This window comes from Sus scrofa, chromosome 11 (genome assembly GCF_000003025.6).
Source record: "Sus scrofa isolate TJ Tabasco breed Duroc chromosome 11, Sscrofa11.1, whole genome shotgun sequence".
Classification (NCBI taxonomy): domain Eukaryota; kingdom Metazoa; phylum Chordata; class Mammalia; order Artiodactyla; family Suidae; genus Sus; species Sus scrofa.
The window spans coordinates 45,064,811-45,087,142 of NC_010453.5; the positions used below are offsets into that span (position 1 = coordinate 45,064,811).

Genomic DNA, 22,332 nt, shown 5'->3' on the forward strand with positions numbered 1-22,332 from the left:
GATAACGCTACAGTAAGACTCCAGAGCAGTGAATATAATTCAAATAAAGAAAAGAACCACAAAGGTGTGTATTCCAGCTATTTGTATTATTCTTGTAGTTCTAAAACAGGAAAATAAAAAGGTCTTCTCAGGTAGACTTTAGGACATAAGATAAAACTGAAAGCATTCTCTTCATAAGGATTATTAAACAGACCCATTTTTAAGGGCCAGAAGTACATCTAGTATGCTGAGGGATTTTTAATATTACATAAAAGCATTTCAGAAAATTGAAAATTTGTATTTCTTAAAACTCACTAATTCATACAAATCATGTACCTGAATGTTAAGAGTTCAAGTTTCCTACTCAGGTTATGTCTTTTAGTAATTAAATCTGTTTATTTGAGCAAAATAAGACATGAATTTAAAAATAAGAGTGCCAACATGGACCTGCTATATAGAGCACAGGGAATTCTACCCAATATTCTATGATAACCTATATGGGAAGAGAATGACTGTTTGTATATGTATAACTGCCACTTTGTTGTACAGCAGAAATTATCACAGCATTGTAAATCAACTGTACCTCAATAAAATTGTAAAACTTTTTTTTCTGTCTCCTTTTTAGGGCCACACCCGTGGCATATGGAGGTTCCCAGGCTAGGGGTCCAATCGGAGCTGTAGCTGCCAGCCTACACCAGGACCACAGCAACGCGGGACCTATAACCCACTGAGTGAGGCCAGGGATCGAACCTGCGTCCTCAGGGATGCTAGTCCGGTTTGTTAACCACTGAGCCACAATGGGAACTCCTAAAAACTTTTTAAAAATTTTCAAAAAGAGGTACAAACTCTTAGGTATACGATGAGGTACAAGGATATAATTATAATAAGAGGAATACAGTGGATATTTTATAATAACTACAAATAGAGTATAACCTCTAGGATTGTGAATCACTATATTGTACCCTTGTAACATATACTATACATAAACTATACTTTGATAAAAAAAATGAAAAGACTTAAAAGATATTAACTGTGCATGACATATATCAAACCTATAGAACTATAATTTTATTCAATAAATCTGAAAGCAATGAAACTTCTTTTTCTATAAAATGACACATTAACAAAGTATTCAACGCTACACAGACAAAAACTAAAACCTGGTTTCATACAATGCGTTCTCTCTCTTCTTCCTTCTCCACATCGTCTTCATTTTGACCTTCATCATGTAAAACCACAGAAGATGGTGCTACCCACTGATTCTTGGGAAGAAGCTCCACAGCCACAATATCTTCATGAACAGCTCGGTTTAAATTTTTAAGTCCTTGTAAGATTATCTGTGTAAAACAGCAAATGACACATGCCCAACTATTTTTAAAGGCAATATAATAATGGGAAGGTTACCTTACAGAAGTTTAGATATATTCTGATGTCTCTATGTAACTATTCTCCCCCTCCCCCTTTTTTTTGCTTTTTAGCATTGCACCTGTGGCATATGGAAGTTCCCAGGCTAGGAGCCGAATCAGCGCTGTAGCTGCAGGCCTATACCACAGCCACAGCAATGCAGGATCAGAGCCACATCTGCGACCTACACCACAGCTCATGGCAACACCAAATCCTTAACCCACTGAGTGAGGTCAGGGATCCAACCTGTATCCTCACAGATATTAGTCAGGTTCATAACCCTCTGAGCCACAGTGGGAACTCTCTCCCCCTCCTTTCTATTTTTAATTCCTCTACTGTGTCTCTTTACTCCACCTCTTAATTTCTCAGGTAGAAAAACATGGGCTGTGTTCATGGCTCTGCCATAACTCTTATTTTAGTACCCAAATTTCCTAACTTCTCTAAATCTCAGGATCCTGATTGGTAAAACAACAACAAAAATAATAGTATCTACTTTTTAGGCAGAGCTGAAGATTAAACGAAATGCAGCTTTCAAAGCAATGAGATGACTACACAGCAAATAGTGAATACCCCACAGGACTGCTATTAGCTTCAAAGTTTGTGAAGCTCCTGGAGCAATTATACATTATGTAAATAGTATTTCCCATAACAGATCATAATACAGAAAACAGAGGCACCTTAGTTTTTATTTGATTGATTCAATTTTTTATTCTTTTAAAGAAGGTTAATAGAAACTTCTTTCCTGCAATAAGCGGTTTCCTAAAAGAGCGATTAATTCCACTGGTATCTATGCCTCTCACATAACTGCCTTCAAGCTAATGACTGGGAGGATAAAGCAAATTTAATTTCTTGCACAAAATCTCAAACACTTATGAAAGAAAAACGGGAAGAGAAAGTACTTTAGTGTGTAAGGAATTTATGGATACACTTGCCTCTTTATTTTCTTCAGTGTCACCATGAACCCACACTGTAGCTTCTAGGTAATTTTCCCTGCTGGCTCTAAATGTTCCTTGAAGGTATGTACCAGATTTTATGCCTTGCTGCAGCTTACTTAATGGAAGATGCTCTGAAAATATTACTTTTCCACTTTCTATTTCATTCTGTGAAATAAGTAAACCAAGAAATACAGTTAGCATGTACATCTTCTGTTTGCTCAATAGACAAGTATTACCACTATCACGTATGTTTTAAAACAACCATTCACATTACGGTATATACATCCCTACGAATTTGAAAGAATACAGCATAGTAAGAAAAAAAAATGCTTTCTATTCTTAGGGCAATGTACACATATTTCATTACATTTAGGCGTCAGCCACAGATCCAGAACACTAGGAAGCTGTGTCCCCGACCTCCACCAGGCCCCCCAAAATGAAAGTGAGTAGTTAGGTGATGGCGTGAGTGGCAGGTAACAGGTAATGTGAAGCCTCAATTGCATGCAAAGACTGTGGCCACTGAAAGCACAAGAAGAGCTATTTTTACTGGGTTATTATTATTTTTTCTTTGCTTTTTAGGGCCGCACCCATGGCAAATGGAAGTTCCCAGGCTAGGGGTCAAATCAGAGCTACAGCTGCTGGCCTACACCGCAGCCACAGCAATGCAGGGATCTGCAACCTACACCACAGCTCATGGTAATGCCAGATCCCCAACCCACTGAGCAAGGCCAGAGATTGAATTGGATACCAGTTGGATTCGTTTCTGCTGAGCCACAACAGGAATTCCAGATACTGGGATTATATTAGCAGCTGAAACTGCTAGACAGAGGGGGGCTGGGACTGCTGTAATCCACTGCATGACCTTCCAGGATCCTTAGAGACTCTGACCTCCCACATCCGGACACTCGGCTTCCCTACTTTCCTTCATTTCCCACACTCTCCTCCTTCTTAGGAGATCACTTTTTACCTTCTCCTTTCCTGCTTAAATTGCCGCCAAATTCCTTGTCCTTCTTCCTCACTCTCAGATGGAGGATCTCCATAGTGAGACTCAGAAGCAATCACTCCAGACCTACTTATCTTTCCCAGTGGAATCTGCTCACCTGTGTGTATCTACCTACCACTTCCTGTCCTCTATTAGCAACACTGGCCTACGATTACCTTCTCTCTCTGAAATCAATTTCCCCCCCTTCTACTATAATATCCTGACCATGATGTAAACTAACATGATCTATTAAATATTATGATCTAAATTAATTAATGATATGGCCTATTAAAGTAAACTGATTAATCATTCCCTCATTGTCCCCATCCAATATATCACCAAGTCCTAAAATCAACAAATATATATATATATCAACAAAAAATACCCTATATCTAAGTATGTCTCACTACCTTAACTGCTACTTACCATGGTCTAAGTTTGACTTGCCTCCCAGGAATACTAATATATCCTTCTCATTAGAGGATCTTGCTTTGAACCTACTCTCTTAGAACAGCCAAATGGATATTATTGTTTTCCTACTCAACAGCAATCCAGCACTCATGGACTAAAATCCAATTTTTTTTCTCTGGCTTACCACAACCCTATTTGATCTGGTCCCCGCCTATATTTCTGACTTCATTCCTAACATTTTCTCTTTTGTTCTCTCCATTCCAGCCACACTTTAGCTGTTTCTTTCTTTCTTTTTTTTTTTTCTTTTTTGTTAGGGCCGCAGGTTTGGCATATAGAAGTTCCCAAACCAGGGGCTGTATCAGACCCACAGCTGCCAGTCTACACCACAGCCACAGCAATGCCAGATCCGAGCCACATCTGTGACCTACACCTCAGCTCATAGCAACACCAGATCCTTAACTTACTGAGCGAGGCCAGGGATCGAACTGGCATCCTCATGATCTGGTTCATTTCTGCTGAGCCACAACAGGAACTCCTTACTGATCTTACCAACTTAATCTAACCTCAGAACCTTTGAACTTGCTGTTTCCTCTGTATGAAATGCTCTTTGCCTAGTTATTAACATGGTAAACTTCCTTACATAATGCAGCTAAGTGTCCCTGTCTCAAAGCGACTGGCAATGCTAACATCTTCCATATCTGAGCTTAGATGTTACTTCTATCAGAAAGCCTTGATGTCCCCCCCAATCCGGGTTAGATGCCCTTGCTTAAGTACAGTTAGTTCTACAGTGTCTGTTTTTAAAACACAAATGTGTTCCAATGCAATTGACATATTAAAAGATATCAGGTGAATGCAGAAAGCCGCACTCAGTTGAACCAAGCTGTGTAGGAATCTATAAAACACACACTCTCTTTCAAACACCTATCAGTTACCTCAGATCACCGTGTTTTTGTTTCATGAGCCACACCACCTTCATCTGGTGTAACAACTTTCTGTTCAAAATTAAGATAACCTCCTTTCTACCATTTCATGAAGTTTCTGAGTGTGTCCCTAATCACATTCTCCTGTTTTTGTCTTTTTTTTTTTTTTTGGACTTTCTAGGGCCAAGCCAGTGGCATATGGAGGTTCCCAGGCTAGGGGTGGGAATTGGAACTGCAGCTGCTGGCCTACGCCACAGCCACAGCAACAAGGGATCAGAGCCGCATCTGTGACCTACACCACAGCTCACGGCAATGCCAGATCCGTAATCCACCGAGTGAGGCCAGGGATCGGACCCGTGTCCTCATGGATACTAATCAGGTTTGTTAACAAGAGCCACAAGGAGAACTCCCCTAATAACAGTTACCCTTAAGCTCTGTGGTTTTTATTATATGATTTGGCATGACGGTGACTTTGAGAAGCACACATGTATTACAAAAAAACTGACTGTAATTTCACTATATCCTACACTTACCCTACCATAGTATTGATAAAATACTGTGAATTACCAATGCTGGATTACTTCCTGTTTCTTCTTCTAGATTAATGTTATCCAAAACAACTTTGTGATGAAGGGAATATTCTTTTTGTGATCTTTAATATAATAGGCACAAATGGCTCTTGAACACTTGACAGGGGAATAGTACAACTGAGAAGCTGAATTTTTTTTTTTGGTCTTTTTGTCTTTCAGGGCTGCACCAGTGGCATATGGGGGTTCCCAGGATAGGGGTTGAATCAGAGCTGCAGCCGCCAGCCCATACAAGAGCCACAGCAACGCAGGATCTGAGCAGCGTCTGTGACCTACATCATAGCTCATGGCAACGCCGGATCCTTAACCCATTGAGCAAGGCCAGGAATCAAACCTGTGTTGATTGCCAACCACTAGTTGGGTTCGCCAACCACTGAGCCATGATGGGAACTCCAAGAAGCTGAATTCTTTAACCTGAATGAAATTTAAACAGCCACATGCAATTAGTGGTTACATGTTAGATAGGATAATCTTAAATCTGCATTCTAAAAATCAAGCCCAGGAGTTCCCGTCGTGGCTCAGTGGTTAACAAATCTACCTAGGAACCATGAGGTTGCAGGTTCTGTCCCTGGCCTTGCTCAGTGGGTTAAGGATTTGATGTTGCCGTGAGCTGTGGTGTAGGTTGTAGACGTGGCTCGGATCCCGCATTGCTGTGGCTCTGGTGTAGGCCGGCGGCTACAGCTCCGATTCAACCCCTAACTTGGGAACCTCCATATGCCTCGGGAGTGGCCCAAGAAATGGTAAAAAGACAAAAAAATAAAATAAAATAAAAATCACGCCCAGCTTTTGTTTTCTCCCCTTTAGTTTTATAAAGTAGCTACTTGAGGACAAGCAGGGATAGAGAAAATCTTATAAAGACTGGAGATACACCTATATCTATATCTATCTATCTATCTATCTATCTATCTATCTATCTATACATATATAATGTTTCTATTACATAAAACCAATTTTTCGGGGGGGGGGCGTACCCAAGGCATATGGAAGTTTCCAGGCTAGGGGTCGAATTGCAGCTACAGCTGCTGGCCTACATCACAGCCACAGCAACTTGGGATCTGAGCTGTGTCTGTGACTTATACCACCGCTCACGGCAATGCTGGATTCCCGACCCACTGAGCAAGGCCAGGGTTGAACCTGCATCCTCATGGATACTAGTCAGATTTGTTTGCTCTGCACCACTACAGTATCTACCATTTACATTTACCATAGCTATATCAGACACTGAGGTAAGAATTTTATTAATACTACTGTTATCACCTCAATCTGCATAACAACACTAAGAAGTCATTACTGCTAAACATACTTTACACCAAGGATACGAGGGCTCCGTAAAGTCTACCACTGCAATGATCTCCTTACTCATCCTTCCGTCTCTAATCCTGTATTTGATACAATGCATCATCTTAGAAACTGAAATTAGAGTGGCCTTCCAAACAAATAACATTTCTGGTCATTCTCCTCCATTCCTCCCAGACACATTCTCATCTGCCTTCAATTCTGTTCTGATTCTAGGTAGGGAGCCTAGAATCCCTTCTGCTAACTTCTCTTCATAGCAGCCCTTTAGGGAGCCCTTTAGAAAAAAGCTGGAAAACTACTCACAGAGTAAATTTTAAGTCCACATTATCTGGCTCCTTCCCTTCCTGTTCTGCCTCTCCTGCCCTCTGCCACCCTGGATTGATGCTAGAGCTGTACCTGCTCCCTGCAATGCCCATCACTTCTTTACTTGTCAAATATCTACTTCTTATTTACAAACCAGCCATGAATTCTTTCATTTATTAATCAAACAAATAGTGCTACCGGGTGCCAGGCCCTCCTCAGGTTGCTAAGGATTTATCAGTGAACAGCGCTATTTTAGAAAGTCAAGTCTTCAGGAACAGCATTTTGATAAAACGTCTACTACAGTTACTCTTGTTTATAACCCAACTCCTACTCCAATTCCAGATTACCCACTGATATTCCAATTTTTTTTTTTTTGGTCTTTTTGCCATTTCTTGGGCTGCTCCCATGGCATATGGAGGTTTCCAGGCTAGGGGTCTAATCGGAGCTGTAGCTGCTGGCCACAGCCACAGCAACACAGGATATGAGCCGCATCTGCAACCTACACCACAGCTCACGGCAACGGCAACGCTGGATCGTTAACCCACTGAGCAAGACCAGGGATTGAACCCGCAACCTCATGGTTCCTAGTCCGATTCGTTAACCACTGGGCCATGACAGGAACTCCCTTGATATTCCAATTTTTAAACTCTGGTAACTGTAAGCCTAATATCAACAGAATCAAGGACATGTAAACGGTCTTAGGACATAAATCCTTAATAATCACTAAACTTAAAAGTCAAAGTGGCTATGTTAATAATCTCACTTTGCAAAAACGAAATAAAACAAACTCAAACTTACCCCTTCGTCAGACAAACAAGCAAGACGATCTATGAGTTCGGGGTTAGCAGTTAAGCTTTTTACATATTCTTCACCTGAAAAATAAGTTTTTTGTTCTTGATAAATTCTTTTTTTTCTGTGCTTAGCTGTGGGAGAACATGGGTTACCTTGTTTCTGACAGTATCTAGGTCAAATATTTTTTTAGGAAAAAAAAAAGCCCTCTCTGTTGACGTGGTCATGCCTAAGAGGCAGTGAGTGGATCAAGTATATCTATGGGCTTTTATTGCTAAGCCAATTCCTAATGTCGAAAGGGAAACCAATAGCCACGGTGGCACAAACTACTTAGCTTAGAACCGATGAGAAATTTAAAAATACCAAAACATCACATTAAGTTATATAGGACTATGAAAATAACCAAGGAGTCAAATGGACATCTGACCATGGGCCCGAAGATAATTTTTGCATGCATTTGCAAATGTGAACTAACAGTTTGATTTACATGGAGACTTACAAGTAAAAGCTGGTATCCCTTCTTCTATGGCTTTCTCTTTGTTTTTCCTGTCATTGGTTATGAAGATAACTTGCAGCTGATTCTCTGCTGACATTTTCTTCAAATGTTCATTGTACCATTTTGCTGCTACTCGAATGGCTCTATCGTTCCTGTCATTAGAATTTTCTCCTTGTTGTTGTTCTACATAAGTTTCTCTAAATGTAAAAAAAAAAAAAAGAAATAAAGAAGAAATGGAAATCAACAGAATCAAGGACATGTAAAAGGTCTTAGGACATAAATCCTTAATAATCACTAAACTTAAAAGTCAATGGTACATCTTTTTCTCTTGAATGTATTCACCTTTATACTTCCAAGAAAAAATAAATAGAGTCTTTACAGTCAAGTTTTTAAGATACTAATTAGCTTGGAAAAGAAGAAAAATGTTATTAATGAAACAATAAAAAGGCCAAAACAGGTTTATTTCACCAAAAGAAAAATTCAAGATCAGAATTTATACTTTAGGTTGGGACATTAGGTAAGTAGGTAACGGTTTGGAAAAAACTATACTAAAACTGTGCAGGTCTGTTAATGATCATATGCTTACTCTATAGTTATTAAATACATAATGCACATAAATTATCCATGGTAAACACTCAATAAATGACAGAAGCTATCTAAAGACTAAAAGACCAGATAGAGACATGATTGCATTTTCCTTCTAAGTCTATCAACTGTGAGATCTCAAATGTCAGCATACTTATTTCTTTAAATCAGTTCCTCGAAGTCAAATTTAAATACAATAACAAAAGTCAGTACAACTTCTACCTAGCGCCGCAAGATAGGAGATTTGACTTTAGAATTTTAGACTTATTTATATTGTTTTCAGAATTATTTTATTCCTTGCCATTAAATATGCCTGCTAATGCTTTTAAGCTTATCAAAGATTTTACCATAAATTTCTGAATTGGTTTTAGCATGACTGAGCAACAATTTCCAATGAGATTTGCCCAAGTGTCTTAATTCTTCTCTCAGCTCCAGTACTGCTAAGCTCTATTCACTGCACTTAAGCTAAATGCAATTGCTCACCCTTGATTAAAAATTTGATGATCATGCGCCGCAGAAACTAGATCTTTCGGCACTGAAAAACCGGGAAGTTTCTGTTTCTAGATTTCAAGGAGGAGCTAGGAATAAGAAGTCTACAAGTGCTTTACTGATATTCTTTATAGGAACAATATTTATAGGAACTGATATTCTTTATGGGATATAAGAGAGAAATTTGAAAAGTTAAATATTTCTTAATTTGCATACTCTAGTGAGATTTCATTATCAGATCTAATCCAGAATCTCTCAATTAGGGGAGTGATTTTTGCCCCAGGGGATATCTCACAAATTTGGAGGCTTTTGGGGTAGGTACAACTCAGTGGGGGAGGGGAGGTTTGCTACTGGCTTCTACTGTGTATAGGCCACGGACGCTGCTAAACATCCTACAATGCGGAAGACAGCCTTCCCACAACAAAGAATTATCCAGTCCAATATGTCAACAGTACTAACACTGAGAAACCCTGACCCAACAAAAGTAAACTAGGATTCATCACACATTACTTATATAACATAAAAATACCCAAAATCATATTTTCTAAGACCGCACATTAAGTTCAAACACATTAAGTGAAACATAACAAAGGTCTTGAATCTGAAACACAAAGGATTCTATTTTTTAACCTCATCATCCTCAGAGTGATCAGTTATAAAACTTTTAGGAACTAAATAATATTCTGAAGAATATAAAATCTATGGTGTTACCTTCTGACAATGTCACAAATTGCCACCAGGAACTCTCCCTCCAGTTTAGCTAATTCTACAGTTTTCATATAATTGACATAATTTTCCCCTACCTGTGGTGCTCATTAGTAAATGTATAGAAATGCTTCTCCTGGTTATTAGTCACGTCTCGGATTCGTTTATATACAGGAGCACTCCGATTTCTCACTTCTTGGAGAACTGTTTGTAGTACAATGACATTCCTGATCGCAGGGTCCTCGAGAACATCAATCTTTAAAAACAAATAAATAATAAGTAAAAGACTTAATTTTTCCCATGTTCAATCATACAGTCTTTCTGTTGAACATAAAACCCTGGCAGTTAAAAAAAAACATTAAATATGCATTAAACTAAGGAGCTATTTTGCAATAGAAAACCCTTCAGGTCGATAAATATGAGTACACGTAAATAGACTAATTACAAAACTTTGTAGAACTCCACTAATAAAGAAATACGTTGGCCCACATAGTTTTCGTTCGTAGGCACTTACAAGCTGCCTGAGGGTCGCAAGCTGGAGGCCACAGAAGGCCAGGTCCCCGGCCTCCAGATATTAAAATCTAAGGCAGAAGAGACATCAGGAGTTAGCAAATTAATGTATCTAAACTAAAATTCTTATAACTCCAAGAACTTAAAAATAACAGTACATAGAAAAGAACCTCGGCCTGGGGGGCAGGAGGCATGAATCCCGATGGGGTTTGCCTCTCCCTACGTACGCAATGATGCCCAAGACGCTCCTCCCTGGGCCTCAGTCTCCCTAACCGTTATACCCCTTTCTCTTGGTGGGGCCAGGGTGTCAGCAGTTCGCCCTCCTACTGGCGCACCTGGTGCAGCAACACGTTGGTATCAGGCAGCAAATAGTGTGGCTGCGGGCAGAGGCTGCTGGCCGGGTCCAGGGGCTGAGGCTCGAGGACAGGTCCCTCATGCGCACCGCCGCACGCCGCGCAACCGGGAGCACCGCAGCCGATGTCATCTCGCAGGTAATGCTCCCGCACGATCTTCATCACGCCTCCAGCCCGCGTCTTTTTTAAGAAAGTTTTGGACTTGAGCATCTTGCCTCGCCGCGCGTGATCCCAACTTCTGCAGCTGTCTTCCGGCGAAAGTTTCAAGCTCGGATTCCTGGCGCACAACTACACTTCACCCGGAATTTCGCCCTGTAGCCTCCAGGATATTAGTAAAACCTTCTCGCGGGAAAACCTCGAGACTGAGGTTGGTTGGCTCTCTGAGGGCTGCGAGGATTGGAAGAAGCAGGCAGGTGGGCGGAGTCCGGAGCCATTTCCGCCGGTGAAGAAGGTGGGCCTGCCTCCGGACTCCAGCTCCCAGCATGCATTGCTTCCCGCGCCTGGGTGGAACCGGGAGGGCTGAGTTCCGGTGGCGTGGGCATCCGTCTGCTGCAGGTTCCTCCGTCCTTCTCCCGGCGTGGAAATGGTTGTCTTGGTTACGGATCCTAACGGTTCCTTGCCTGAAATTCCTTGTTGAGGGTCTGCAACACGAGCTGCTGTCTGCAGACTTCTTCGGCTCCCTAAGTGGCGGCTGTGGTGGCTGCTTCAGCTTTTGATGTGGAGTATTTGAAGCTTCCCCTTCCTTTTTCACATGGGACGAGAAATCCTCTGTTGCGGCCAAATTCGGGTTTTATTCTTCACGCCGCGCGAGTGGGCAGTGCTAGTCCCGACCCTTTGTATTCCAGGTGATGTTGCCTGTCTTTGATCTCACCTTTGCTTACCTCTTCTCTTTGTAATCGAGAGGAGCGGATCCAACCAAAGTTCTTACGTTGCCCTCCATACATGCACCTTTTTTTGTAATCATTCATTAAGAAGAACTGGTATCTACAATACCGTAAGTAATTTATTATATCGTGTATTATTAAAACAAGGGAGTTGCTGAAATTTTTGTGAAAGGTGAGAAGTTCGATTTAGATTGAGGGATTTTTCTTTTTCCTCTTGTTTTGATATTTCTATCTGTCAATATGTTTTCTATCACTATTTCCCTTTTAAAAACCTTTGGTGATGCTTCACTGCCTGTAGAGTAGATTTCGAACAGACTGAAACATTCACAGACTGAAACATTCACGGCCGTCCATAGGCTTGACTATGTATAGGGCATAGCCCTTCGGTGTGTTTGTGCTGAGGGGGTTGGGGGTGGGAAGGGGTGGGTGGATTCGCTGCTCAAATTCACGTAGACTTGGTCCAGCCAGACTACCACCATCGCCCTCTGTTGTTCTACACTTTCACCACCTCTACACCAATCTTAATACCTGCATGCTTTTTTTTTTATTGCTCCTCTCCAAATCCTTCAAGATTCTAAGTCCTACCTCTGTTTAATTTTCCCCAGACCAACTCAGAAGTAACGTCCTGGTCTTGAACATGTGCTCCTTTTATTAGTAGCATGCTTGGGTACTAGCTATTTAGGGCTTTATTGTTTATCTCATACATTTCCTTGTTTATTCCAAGAGACGTACCAGGAATTTTTTTTTTTTTTTGGCCGGGCCCTTGATGTGCAGAGGTTCTGGGGGGCCAAGGATGGAACCCAAGCTACAGTAGTGACAGTGCAGAATCCTTAACTTCTAGGCCACCAGGGAACTCTTGGATTTTTTCAATCATCAAAATATGGGTTTATAATAGGATTTAATGAGTTTGATTTAATATGTTTGATCTGAGCAGTAATTACCAATCTGTCTTAGATTTAGGGATCCTCCTGTTTGCCTATTAACTACTTCAGGAACCCTTAGTATCTCTGATACTGATGCTTTCCACAGAGCATGTTTGAGTACATTTAAATCAATACTTTTCAACCTACAGAAAATCGAAATAGAATTGGAGAAGAAGAGTGAGTCATAATTAAAAATGTCCCGAAAAGTTGCCAAGTCATCAAAAAAATTGAACATCTCTAGCTCTTTGGAATCTGAAGATATTAGTTTAGAAACAACAGTTCCTACAGATGATATTTCCTCATCAGAAGAGCGAGACGGTAAAATCAAAATCACCAGGCAGCTAATTGAACGGAAGGAACTGCTTCATAATATTCAGTTATTGAAAATAGAGCTGTCACAGAAAAATATGATGATCGACAATTTGAAAGTGGATTATCTTACAAAGGTAAGATCTCGTGTAAATTTTGCTATTTATGTGCTTTATTGCCTTCAAACTGCAGAGAAGAAAGAATTAAGTTTATGGGGGTTTCCGTCGTGGCTCAGTGGAAACCAATCTGATTAGTAACTATTGAGGACATAGGTTTGATTCCTGGCCTCGCTCAGTGGGTTAAGGATCTGGCTTTGCTTGAGCTGTGGCGTAGGTCGAAGACTCTTGGCTCGGATCTGGCATTGCTGTGGCTGTGGCATAGACTTGCAGCTGCAGCTCCTATTTGACCCCTAGCCTGGGAACCTCCATATGCCGTGGGTGAGGCCCTAAAAAGACCAAAAAAAAAAAAAAAAAGTTTGTGTTTATGTAATCTGAACTGGAAATGAAACATTTAAAATTTCAAGGAGTTCCCGTTGTGGCTCAGTGGTTAACGAATCTGACTAGGAACCATGAGGTTGCAGGTTCGATCCCTGGCCTTGCTCTGGCGTTGCCGCAAGCTGTGGTGTAGGTTGCAGATGTGGCTTGGATCCTGAGTTGCTGTGGCTCTGGTGTAAGCCTGCAGCTACAGCTCCAATTCGACCTTTAGCCTGGGAACCTCCATATGCCGCGGGAGCAGCCCAAGAAATGGCAAAAAGACAAAAAAAAAAAAATTCAAGAAAATAATTTCATTTTCTTGCATAGTTGAAAAGAACCTCTTTTTCAGAAAAGAGGGGAAGTAAATAATACTTCTGTGTACCAAATAAAAATTTTGGAAAAGGGTTGTCTTAAGGGTAAACAGGGATGAATTGCTTCTGTAGGCACAATCTTAAATCTGGCATGCATGAGCTATATTTTCTTAGGTGTTTTTTTCCTTTTTTTTTTTTTTTCCTGTTAGTTACTGTATTTGTTTTTCTATTTGATGGTTACTGTGTCATAGTTGGAAGTGTAGCAAATTCAGTTACCGGAGCTTTAAAGAGTGGTATTTGGCAAATAAGAAGGGATGCCCTAGTCCTTGTTTTTCTGCCTCGTGTAATTATTTACAGTTACAGAGTATTTTGGTGTCACCATCACTGGTTATAAAATTTTTACAGTAATTTCAGAAAGACAGAGACACTTCTTAACTCTTGCTACTTCTGTATTGGAGAAAATCTTTTCTTTCCAATAATAAACTCTCCATCTTTGTTCTTGATCTTACTCTTCCTGTCTCCTCCCCTCCCATTTTGTTTCTGTTACCTACCTTCTCTCCTGCTAAGGCAGTCACCTATTTTAACCCTTGCCTTTGTGTAAGTATTATGGCTGCTAAAAAAATTTCTTGACCATGTCTCTTAAGGTTCCAATGAAGTCAAGACATAGTTTAGGTTCGTTTTTAAAATATACTGATAATTGACATTTATTGGGTGCTTATTCTGTGGCAGACACTGTCCTACGAGCTTTTCATGTGTTGGCTCATTTAAGCCATACAACTCTGAGATGTAGGTTCTTTCCAAGGGGTCTTCCTGACCCATCATTTTAAATGAGTCAATAGAATGTGTTAGACTGATATTTAGTAAGCACACAGTAAGTATTAGTGATTGCTCCTAAAATAACATTCTCATTTTTTTCACCGCCATTATTTTCTGTGTCTTATTTATACATGTTTGTAGAATTCCCCGCCTTGTTCTTTGGGTATTTGTTCTCTTAATAGTGTGTAGGGTTCCTGAGGCCAGGGACTTCTTTATGTTCCCTGCTATATCTCCAGCACTTAGAACTGTCCTTGTCACCTAGTAAATGCTCAGCTGTTTCTTAAATGAGTGACCGAACCTCACTTTGCTCTTGAAAAAACAGAACCACAAGTGGTTCCTAGAATACCAAGACCATTCAAAGGGAAGTGATGGAGGCAGGTGAGGTTGAAACCGAGATGTCTAGGGAGTTCCCATCATGGCTCAGTAGTTAACGAATCCGACTAGGAACCATGAGGTTGCAGGTTCAATCCCTGGCCTTGCTCAGTGGGTTAAGGATCCAGCGTTTCCATGAGCTGTGGTGTAGTTTGCAGACATGGCTCGGATCCCGAGTTGCTGTGGCTCTGGTGTAGGCTGGTGGCGACAGTTCCAATTGGACCCCTAGCCTGGGAACCTCCATATGCTGCGGAAGTGGCCCTAGAAAAGGCAAAAAGCCAAAAAAAAAAAAAAAAAAACCTAAAAAAACAAATCTAGGAGTTCTTTTGTGGTGCAGCATGTTAAGGATACTGAGGCGGCTTGCTTGGGTCACTGCTGTGGTGCGGGTTCCAGCCCTGGCCCTGGAAGTTCTATATGTTGTGGGGAAATGAAAACCCCAAAGCCAAAAACTTGAGATGTCTAAAGCCCATACTCCATCTAAGTAGATCTCCTCAGACTTCCTTTTAGGTTCTCCATACCCAGTCACTTACCTAGATTAGGTCACTTGGTATTTTATCAATGTATCCAGTGGTTTCCTCTTTCTGTTCCTTTAGTCATACTGTTTTTAACTCCTCATATGGATTCCCACAGTGCTACTGGCTCATATATCTCTACCCATAAACCTCCTTCATTGAAACTCATTGAAGAAGATCATGGTAATATCTCATTCATTAATCTACCCACTCAGCCAACAAATATTCAATTAAATGTGAACTCTAAACCATATCCAAAATTATGTTGTGTTTGGCCACTTTTTAAATGATTTGTTTTCACCTTGCATTGTGCTTGGTTATAACTGGCTTTCCCTCTTTTTAAAGTGTAAGGTTTACATTATAGAAATGTTTATTCATGAGAGAGCTACAGTTTGAGATACACACAGTTTGAGTTTGAATCCCACGCCTTATAATTACCTTGGGCAAATTACTTAAGTTTTTTATTTCACGATTTCCTGTAAAATAAAAATAATCATAGTGTTTACTTCGTGGAGTTGTTGGGAGGATTGAAATAAGCTTTCAGGGGCCTGTTGTATAATAAATAATAGTAGTAATTACCCTTTTTCAGCACTATATCATTATTTTTATATCCCATGGTGCTTATATAGTTTCTTTATTATGATTTTCTGTTGGGCTGAAAAATCTTTAGTATAAAAGATTAAATTAATCATATTCCTGAGTTTATAATACATAATCATCATTGATCCTTGCAAGCTCTTTTCCCATTTTGAGTGTTTATTCTTTTTATTCCTGTAGTTTATTTCCCTTCCTCCGTCTATGTTTATCTTTTCCCCTTAACATTTATACTTTAAAAGAAAAAATTTTTTTTTCTGTTTTTTGGCCTCCCCACAGCATATGGAGTTCCTGGACCAGGGATTAGACTGAGCTGCAGCTGCAACCCAAGCCACAGCTGTGGCAACACTGGATCCCTAACCCTCTATGCTAGGCCAGGGATCAAACATGTCTGCCCACACTCCTAAGACCCCACTGATCAATGTTGCCCTACAGCAGGAACCCCTTAAAAATTTTTTTATTGAGAAGTTGATTTACAATATTATGTAAATTTCAAATGTAGAACATAGTGATTCACAAATTTTTTTAAAAATTTTTATTAAAGTATAATTGATTTAGAATGTTTCTTCAATTTCTGATGTACAGCAAAGTAACTCAATCACACACAGTTCCCTGTGCTGTACAGTAGGGCCCCATTGCCTATCCATTCCAAATAGAACATTTTGCATCCAAAAACTCCAAACTGCCTGTACATCCCACTCCCTCCCCGCTGGGAACCCCAAGTCTGCTCTCCTTGGCCATGATCTGTTTCTGTTTTGTAGATAGGATCATCTGTGCCATATTTTAGATTCCACAAATAAGTGATATCATACGATATTTGTCTTTCTCTTTCTGGCTTACTTCACTTAGTATGAGAATCTCCAGTTCTGTCCATGCTGTTGGAAATGGCATTTGTTTGTCCATTTTTACGGCTAACATTCCAATGTGTGTGTGTGCATATATATATCAATGTGTGTGTGTATATGTACATGTGTGTGTGCATATGTATATATATATAAACACACTACATCTTCTTAATCCATTCATCTGGCGATAGACATTTAGGCTGTTTCCATGTCTTGGCTATTGTGAAAAGCTCTGCAATGAGCATAGGGGGTTCATGTATCTTGTTCAATGAATGTTTTGTCTGGATATCTGCCCAGGAGTGGGATTGCTGGATCATATGGTAGTTCTATATTTAGTTTTCTGAGGTACCTCCATACTGTTTCCCATAGTGGTTGTACCAGTTTACATTCCCACCAATAGTGAAGGAGGACACCCTTTTGTCCACACCTCTCCAGTATTTGTTATTTGTTGAGTTGGTAATGATGGCCATTCTGACTAATGCGAGTTGGTACCTCATTGTAGTTTTGATTTGCATTTCCCCAATATCAGTGATACTGAGCATTTTTTCATGTGCCTGTTGGCCATCCTTGTCTTTTTTGGAGAAATGTTTATTTAGGTCTTCTGCCCATTTTTCACTTGGGTTATTTTTTTGTTGTTGAGTTGTATGAGTTGTTTGTATATTTTGGAGATTAGGCCCTTGTTTGTTGTATCATTCACAGAGATTTTCTCCCGTTCTGTGGGTTGTCTTTTTTTTAGTGGTTTCCTTTGCTGTGCAAAAGCTTTTCAGTTTAATTAGGTTTCATTGGTTTATCTGTGTCTCTTTATTACCATTATTCTAGGAAGTGAATCAAATAAGATGTTGCTGTGGTTTACATCAAAGAGCATTCTGCCTCTTTTCCTCTAGGAGTTTTATGCTGTCTGGCCTTTTATTTAGGTATTTAATCCATTTTGAGTTAATTTTTATGTATGGTGTTAGATAGTGTTCTAATTTCATTCTTTTACATGTAGCTTTCCAGTTTTCCCAGCACCATTTATTGAAGAGACTCTCCTTCCACTGTATGTGGAAGGACACTGCCTCCTTTGTCATATTATTAGTTGACCATAGGTGCTTGGGTTTGTTTCTGGGCTTTCTGTCCTAGTCCATTGATTTATTTTTCTGTTTTTATGCCAGTACCATATTGTTTTGATGACTATAGCTTTGTAGTATTGTCTGAAGTCAGGACACTTGATTCCTCCATTTCGTTCTTTGGTTTTTTTGTTTTTCAATATTGCTTTGGCTATTCAGGATCTCTTGTATTTCCATACAAATTTTAAAATATTCTGTTTTAGTTCTGTGAAGAATGTCTTTGGTACTCTGATAGGGATTGCATTGAATCTGTAGATTGCCTTGGGTAGTGTAGTCATTTTGACAATATTGATTCTTCCAATCCAAGTGCATGGTATATCTTTCCATCTGTTTGTGTCATCTTTCTTTCATCAGCATCTATAGTTTTCAGAGTATAGGTCTTTGGTCTCTTTAGGTAGGTTTATTCCAAGGTATTTTATTCTTTTTGATGTGATGGTAAATGGGGTGGTTTCTCTGGATTCACAAATTTTTAAATGTAATACTCCATTTATAGTTAATATAAATGTTTATTCTTGATAATGGTTATTTTTCATATTTTCTTCTTTACATAAATCTGAATGGCATGTTTCGTTCTGGATGTCATTTCTTTTATAGTTTTTCTTTTCAACTCAGTGCTGTTTTTAAAGTCATTTATGTTACTATACTCAGTGCTGTTTATAAGGTCATTCATGTTACTATGTGTCCCTCTGGTCCTTTGCTTCCAGCTGTGATGTCATTCCGGTGTGCATCTCCCAATCTGTCTGCTCACTCCCTCAGTGATGGGCACCCAGGTGGCCTCCAGCTCCTTGTCACCACATTCAATACTGGCCTTCTCTAGACATGTCTCTCCTGCATCTGGTGTGAACATTTCTGTGACATATATACTCAGGAGTAGAATCTCTGGCTCACAGGGTATACATCTGCTTAATTTAAGCATACTTCCAAATTGGTCTCCCAAGTTGCTAGCAACTCTACATTCTTGAGTTTTTTGTCTATGGCCACTAAGTTTGTCCAGCTTGGAGACCCCTTTTGGGTAATATGTTTGCTCTCAAATGTGGGAAGAAGCATTATATGGTATAGAAGAATTAAGTCTTCCATAATTTCATCAGATCCCAGGCACCTCAATTGTAAGATGGACCATTCCAAGTATTGCTAAGGTTAAAAACTGCCAAGTTAAACTGCTAAGCTGGAAGATGCATTCCAGCTTCAGAGATGAAAAAAGTGGTTTTAAGAGTATGAGTCTGGGATTGATGAAGAAATATTATTTTTAGCCATTTGTTCACTCTCCAAAGCTTACCGATGGGTTGAACATCAGGGATACAAAAATGAAATTGTCACATTTTAGCATTAAAAAAATAAATTTCCCTCACTAGAGTAAGCTCCATGGTAATAGCTTGAAATCACGGAAGGGATATGTTTCTGCTGCACTTAAACATGTTGTTGCTATTAAGATTTAAATGACTGGATTTTCAGTTACTGAGGCTCCTGTCAGTGGAAGTATTCAAGTAGTCCTGAATGGTCAATTGATATGAATATTATAGGTGTTTCTTCTGTAGAGAAAGATTGAACCAGCTGCTCAGCGCTTCAGGGATTAAGTTCAGCTGTTAGAACTAGAAACTTGGAAAATGGTGGCTGCCAGTAACAGAAATGTGGAAACCACAGCTTAAGCAAGATAAGGGTTTTGTTTTTCTGGTATAACAGGAATCTGGAGATAGGCCATTTACACCTGGTGTGGTTACTCCTTGATATCTTTAGGAACCCAGACTCCTTTTAATCTTCTGCATGGTGATTTTTAGCATACGTTTTTCAGCTCAAAAACACAGATGGCTGATCCACCTCCACTATTGTGTCCATGGGAAAATGGGGTATATGCCAAATGAGGCTGTCCTTTAAAGAGCTTGCCCCGAAGCTCAAGGCTATGGCCTCGATTGATTAGGATTATATAGCATGACCATCTCTAGCTGCAAGGAGTGGGAAGCTGGGAAATGTCAGTTTTTAACTGGACGTATTGTGGTCACTAACAAAAATCACTGTTACCTGAGAAAGAGGACAAGACTTCATGTTGTGAGACAAGTAACAGTTTTTTTCTAGTCATCAAGCTCTTTTTTTAGTTAGGAAATGTGTAAATCGATGCAACCGAACATCTCTCCACTCCAGCATGGCAGCAATACAATGTGTGTGTTTATTACCGCTTGTTACTGGTGGTATAGTTTATTACTATGACTGTCCTGACCCACGTTAATTTGATTTCTCCACATCTGCAAATAGAAGCCTGTTGGTCCCAGGAAACTAACAAAGCATTGATTCCTATTTCCCACTCAGCTACTCACTAACTGAGAGCACTTATAAGGGGGGCTGTTTAGGCCGAACTCCTTGACCTAGAGGATTGTGAGCTTTGCACTTTATTTATTTACTAAAAAAAATTTTTTTTATGGCTACACCCACAGCATCTGGAAGTTCCCAGGCCAGGGTTGAATCTAAGCCACAGCTGTAACCTGTGCTGCAGCTGCAGCAATCCTGGATCCCTTAAACCTGGTGTACTGGGCTAGGGATCACACCTCCACCTCTGAAGCTACCCAAGCTGCAGCAGTCAGATTCTTAATCTACTGAGCCACAGCAGGAACTCCTAGCTTTGCACTTTTATCTCCACTTATTGCTGTCTAAATCTCCTTCTTTGCTCCACTTCCTTATTCCTTTCCTCCTCCCCCTTCTTGCCTGTCAATTTTTAAATGCCAAAATCCCTTTTTGTTTATCTCTTATTAGAGATCTGTGGGTTCCTGATTGCTTGGGAAATGGAGGAGGGAATCCCTTGGCTTGAGTGTATCCGAGCTGAGGGACGTAATCTAAAAGTCAGGGGAAATGATAAAAGTTCTGATCCTGAAAAAAGAAATGTTATCTGCTGTATAGCACAGGGAACTATATCTAGTCACTTGTGATGGAACATTATGGAGGATAATGTGAGAAAAAGAATATATATGTATGTATATATATATGACTGGGTCACTTTGCTGTACAGCAGAAATTGACAGAACATTATAAATCAACTATAATGGAAAAGATGAAAATCTTTAAAAAGTAAGTAAGTAAAAAGAAATTCTTTCTTGTGGTAACAGTTTTCTTGATATGCAAAATAGTAATTATTAGGAAAGTGGTTTTCATTTGTTGATTTAAGACATTGATTAGACATGTTGCCAGGAATATAGCAAGAATATGGCAGAGTCCCTGCTTTGGATGCGGAGTCAGCAAACTTTCTCTGTAAAGGCCTGAGCTATACAGTAAATATTTAATGCTTTGTAGGCCATATATGGTCTATTACGTATTTTTCCTTTTTTTTTTTTTTAACAATTTTACAAATGTAAAACCTATTCTTAGATGGTGGGCTGTACAGAAACAAGACATAGGCTGAATTTGGCCTGTCGCCATTGTTGTTTACTCTGCTTTAGATTATGTAGTCAGAGAAGTCACTCGCAGATTTTAGGCAGCTGGAGTCACATGTCCTGATTTTTGTATTCAGAATGGCACTGAATAGACGAAGGGCAGATAATGTAGAAGCTGAAGACAGTTACTAGGCTGTTGCCTTATGTAAGACTCCTAAGTTTTTGGCTTCATCTCCTGGAGACATTCATTGAGAAATAGAAGGATGGAAGAAAACTGATGGGAGGTAAAATATAAGTTCTGTTTTGAACATGTCAGAGTTTAAATGCCCATTCATTTCCTGAATGGAATTGTTACTTAGCTGTTAGAAGAGTGCCTGTGACTAGAGATGTGCGTGGGTTTGTCTTTAAGATGCCACTTAAAGCCATGGGATTGGATGCTGTTACCTGGGGAGAGTAGAGGGCCTCGAACCAGGTAAAGGGATAGGCGGACACTTAGACATAAGAAATCCAGCAAAGGAACCTGAGGAGGGTCTGGTGAGTTAAGGAAGAAAACCAGGAGGAGTATCACCTAAGTGAAAGAGAATGAAGTGATCAGCTCTGCCAAATCATGCTGTCAGGTAAGAGAATATGCAGAAATAGCCATTGGGCTGGGCATTATGGAGGTGATTCATAACTTTAATAAGAGTTATTCTTAAAACCACATGAACGGAGTTCCCGTCGTGGCGCAGTGGTTAACGAATCCGACTAGGAAATGAGGTTGCGGGTTCGGTCCCTGCCCTTGTTCAGTGGGTTAACGATCCGGCGTTGCCGTGAGCTGTGGTGTAGGTTGCAGACGCGGCTCGGATCCCGCGTTGCTGTGGCTCTGGCGTAGGCCTGTGGCTACAGCTCCGATTCAACCCCTAGCCTGGGAACCTCCATATGCCGCGGGAGCGGCCCAAGAAATAGCAACAACAACAACAACAACAACAAAAAACCCACATGAACATTTTGCCCTGATGGTGAACGGAGAAATGGTACTGCAGCAGGGGAAGTGGTGTGATCAGGGAGTGTGGTTTGTTGTTTTGGTTTTTTTTAATGGGAGAGAAGA

General features: G+C 40.1%; 2 protein-coding genes across 9 annotated transcripts in view; one reads left to right on the top strand and one right to left on the bottom strand.

Annotated features, from left to right (window-relative positions):
- DIS3 (DIS3 homolog, exosome endoribonuclease and 3'-5' exoribonuclease) overlaps nt 1-11,163 on the bottom strand; it is a 29,934-nt gene extending 18,771 nt beyond the window's left edge. The window contains exons 1-7 of one of the 2 annotated variants that reach the window (XM_021065657.1): nt 10,727-10,818; nt 10,396-10,462; nt 9,980-10,137; nt 8,106-8,299; nt 7,616-7,689; nt 2,316-2,483; nt 1,152-1,316 (exon numbers count right to left, since the gene is read on the bottom strand). In XM_021065657.1, the coding sequence (XP_020921316.1) occupies nt 1,152-1,316; nt 2,316-2,483; nt 7,616-7,689; nt 8,106-8,199 (501 nt within the window). In that variant the 5' untranslated portion in view covers nt 8,200-8,299; nt 9,980-10,137; nt 10,396-10,462; nt 10,727-10,818. Of the gene's footprint in view, nt 1-1,151; nt 1,317-2,315; nt 2,484-7,615; nt 7,690-8,105; nt 8,300-9,979; nt 10,138-10,395; nt 10,463-10,726 lie in introns of both variants that reach the window. The other variant, XM_003131019.5, reaches the window with a different exon arrangement.
- Nucleotides 11,236-22,332, top strand: part of PIBF1 (progesterone immunomodulatory binding factor 1) — a 286,663-nt gene continuing 275,566 nt past the window's right edge. For 3 of the 7 annotated variants that reach the window (XM_021065663.1, XM_021065658.1, XM_021065664.1), the window contains exons 1-2: nt 11,236-11,738; nt 12,701-12,997. In XM_021065663.1, the coding sequence (XP_020921322.1) occupies nt 12,746-12,997 (252 nt within the window). In that variant the 5' untranslated portion in view covers nt 11,236-11,738; nt 12,701-12,745. The remainder of the gene's footprint in view (nt 11,739-12,700; nt 12,998-22,332) is intronic. The other 4 variants (XM_021065660.1, XM_021065665.1, XM_021065659.1 and 1 more) reach the window with 3 other exon arrangements.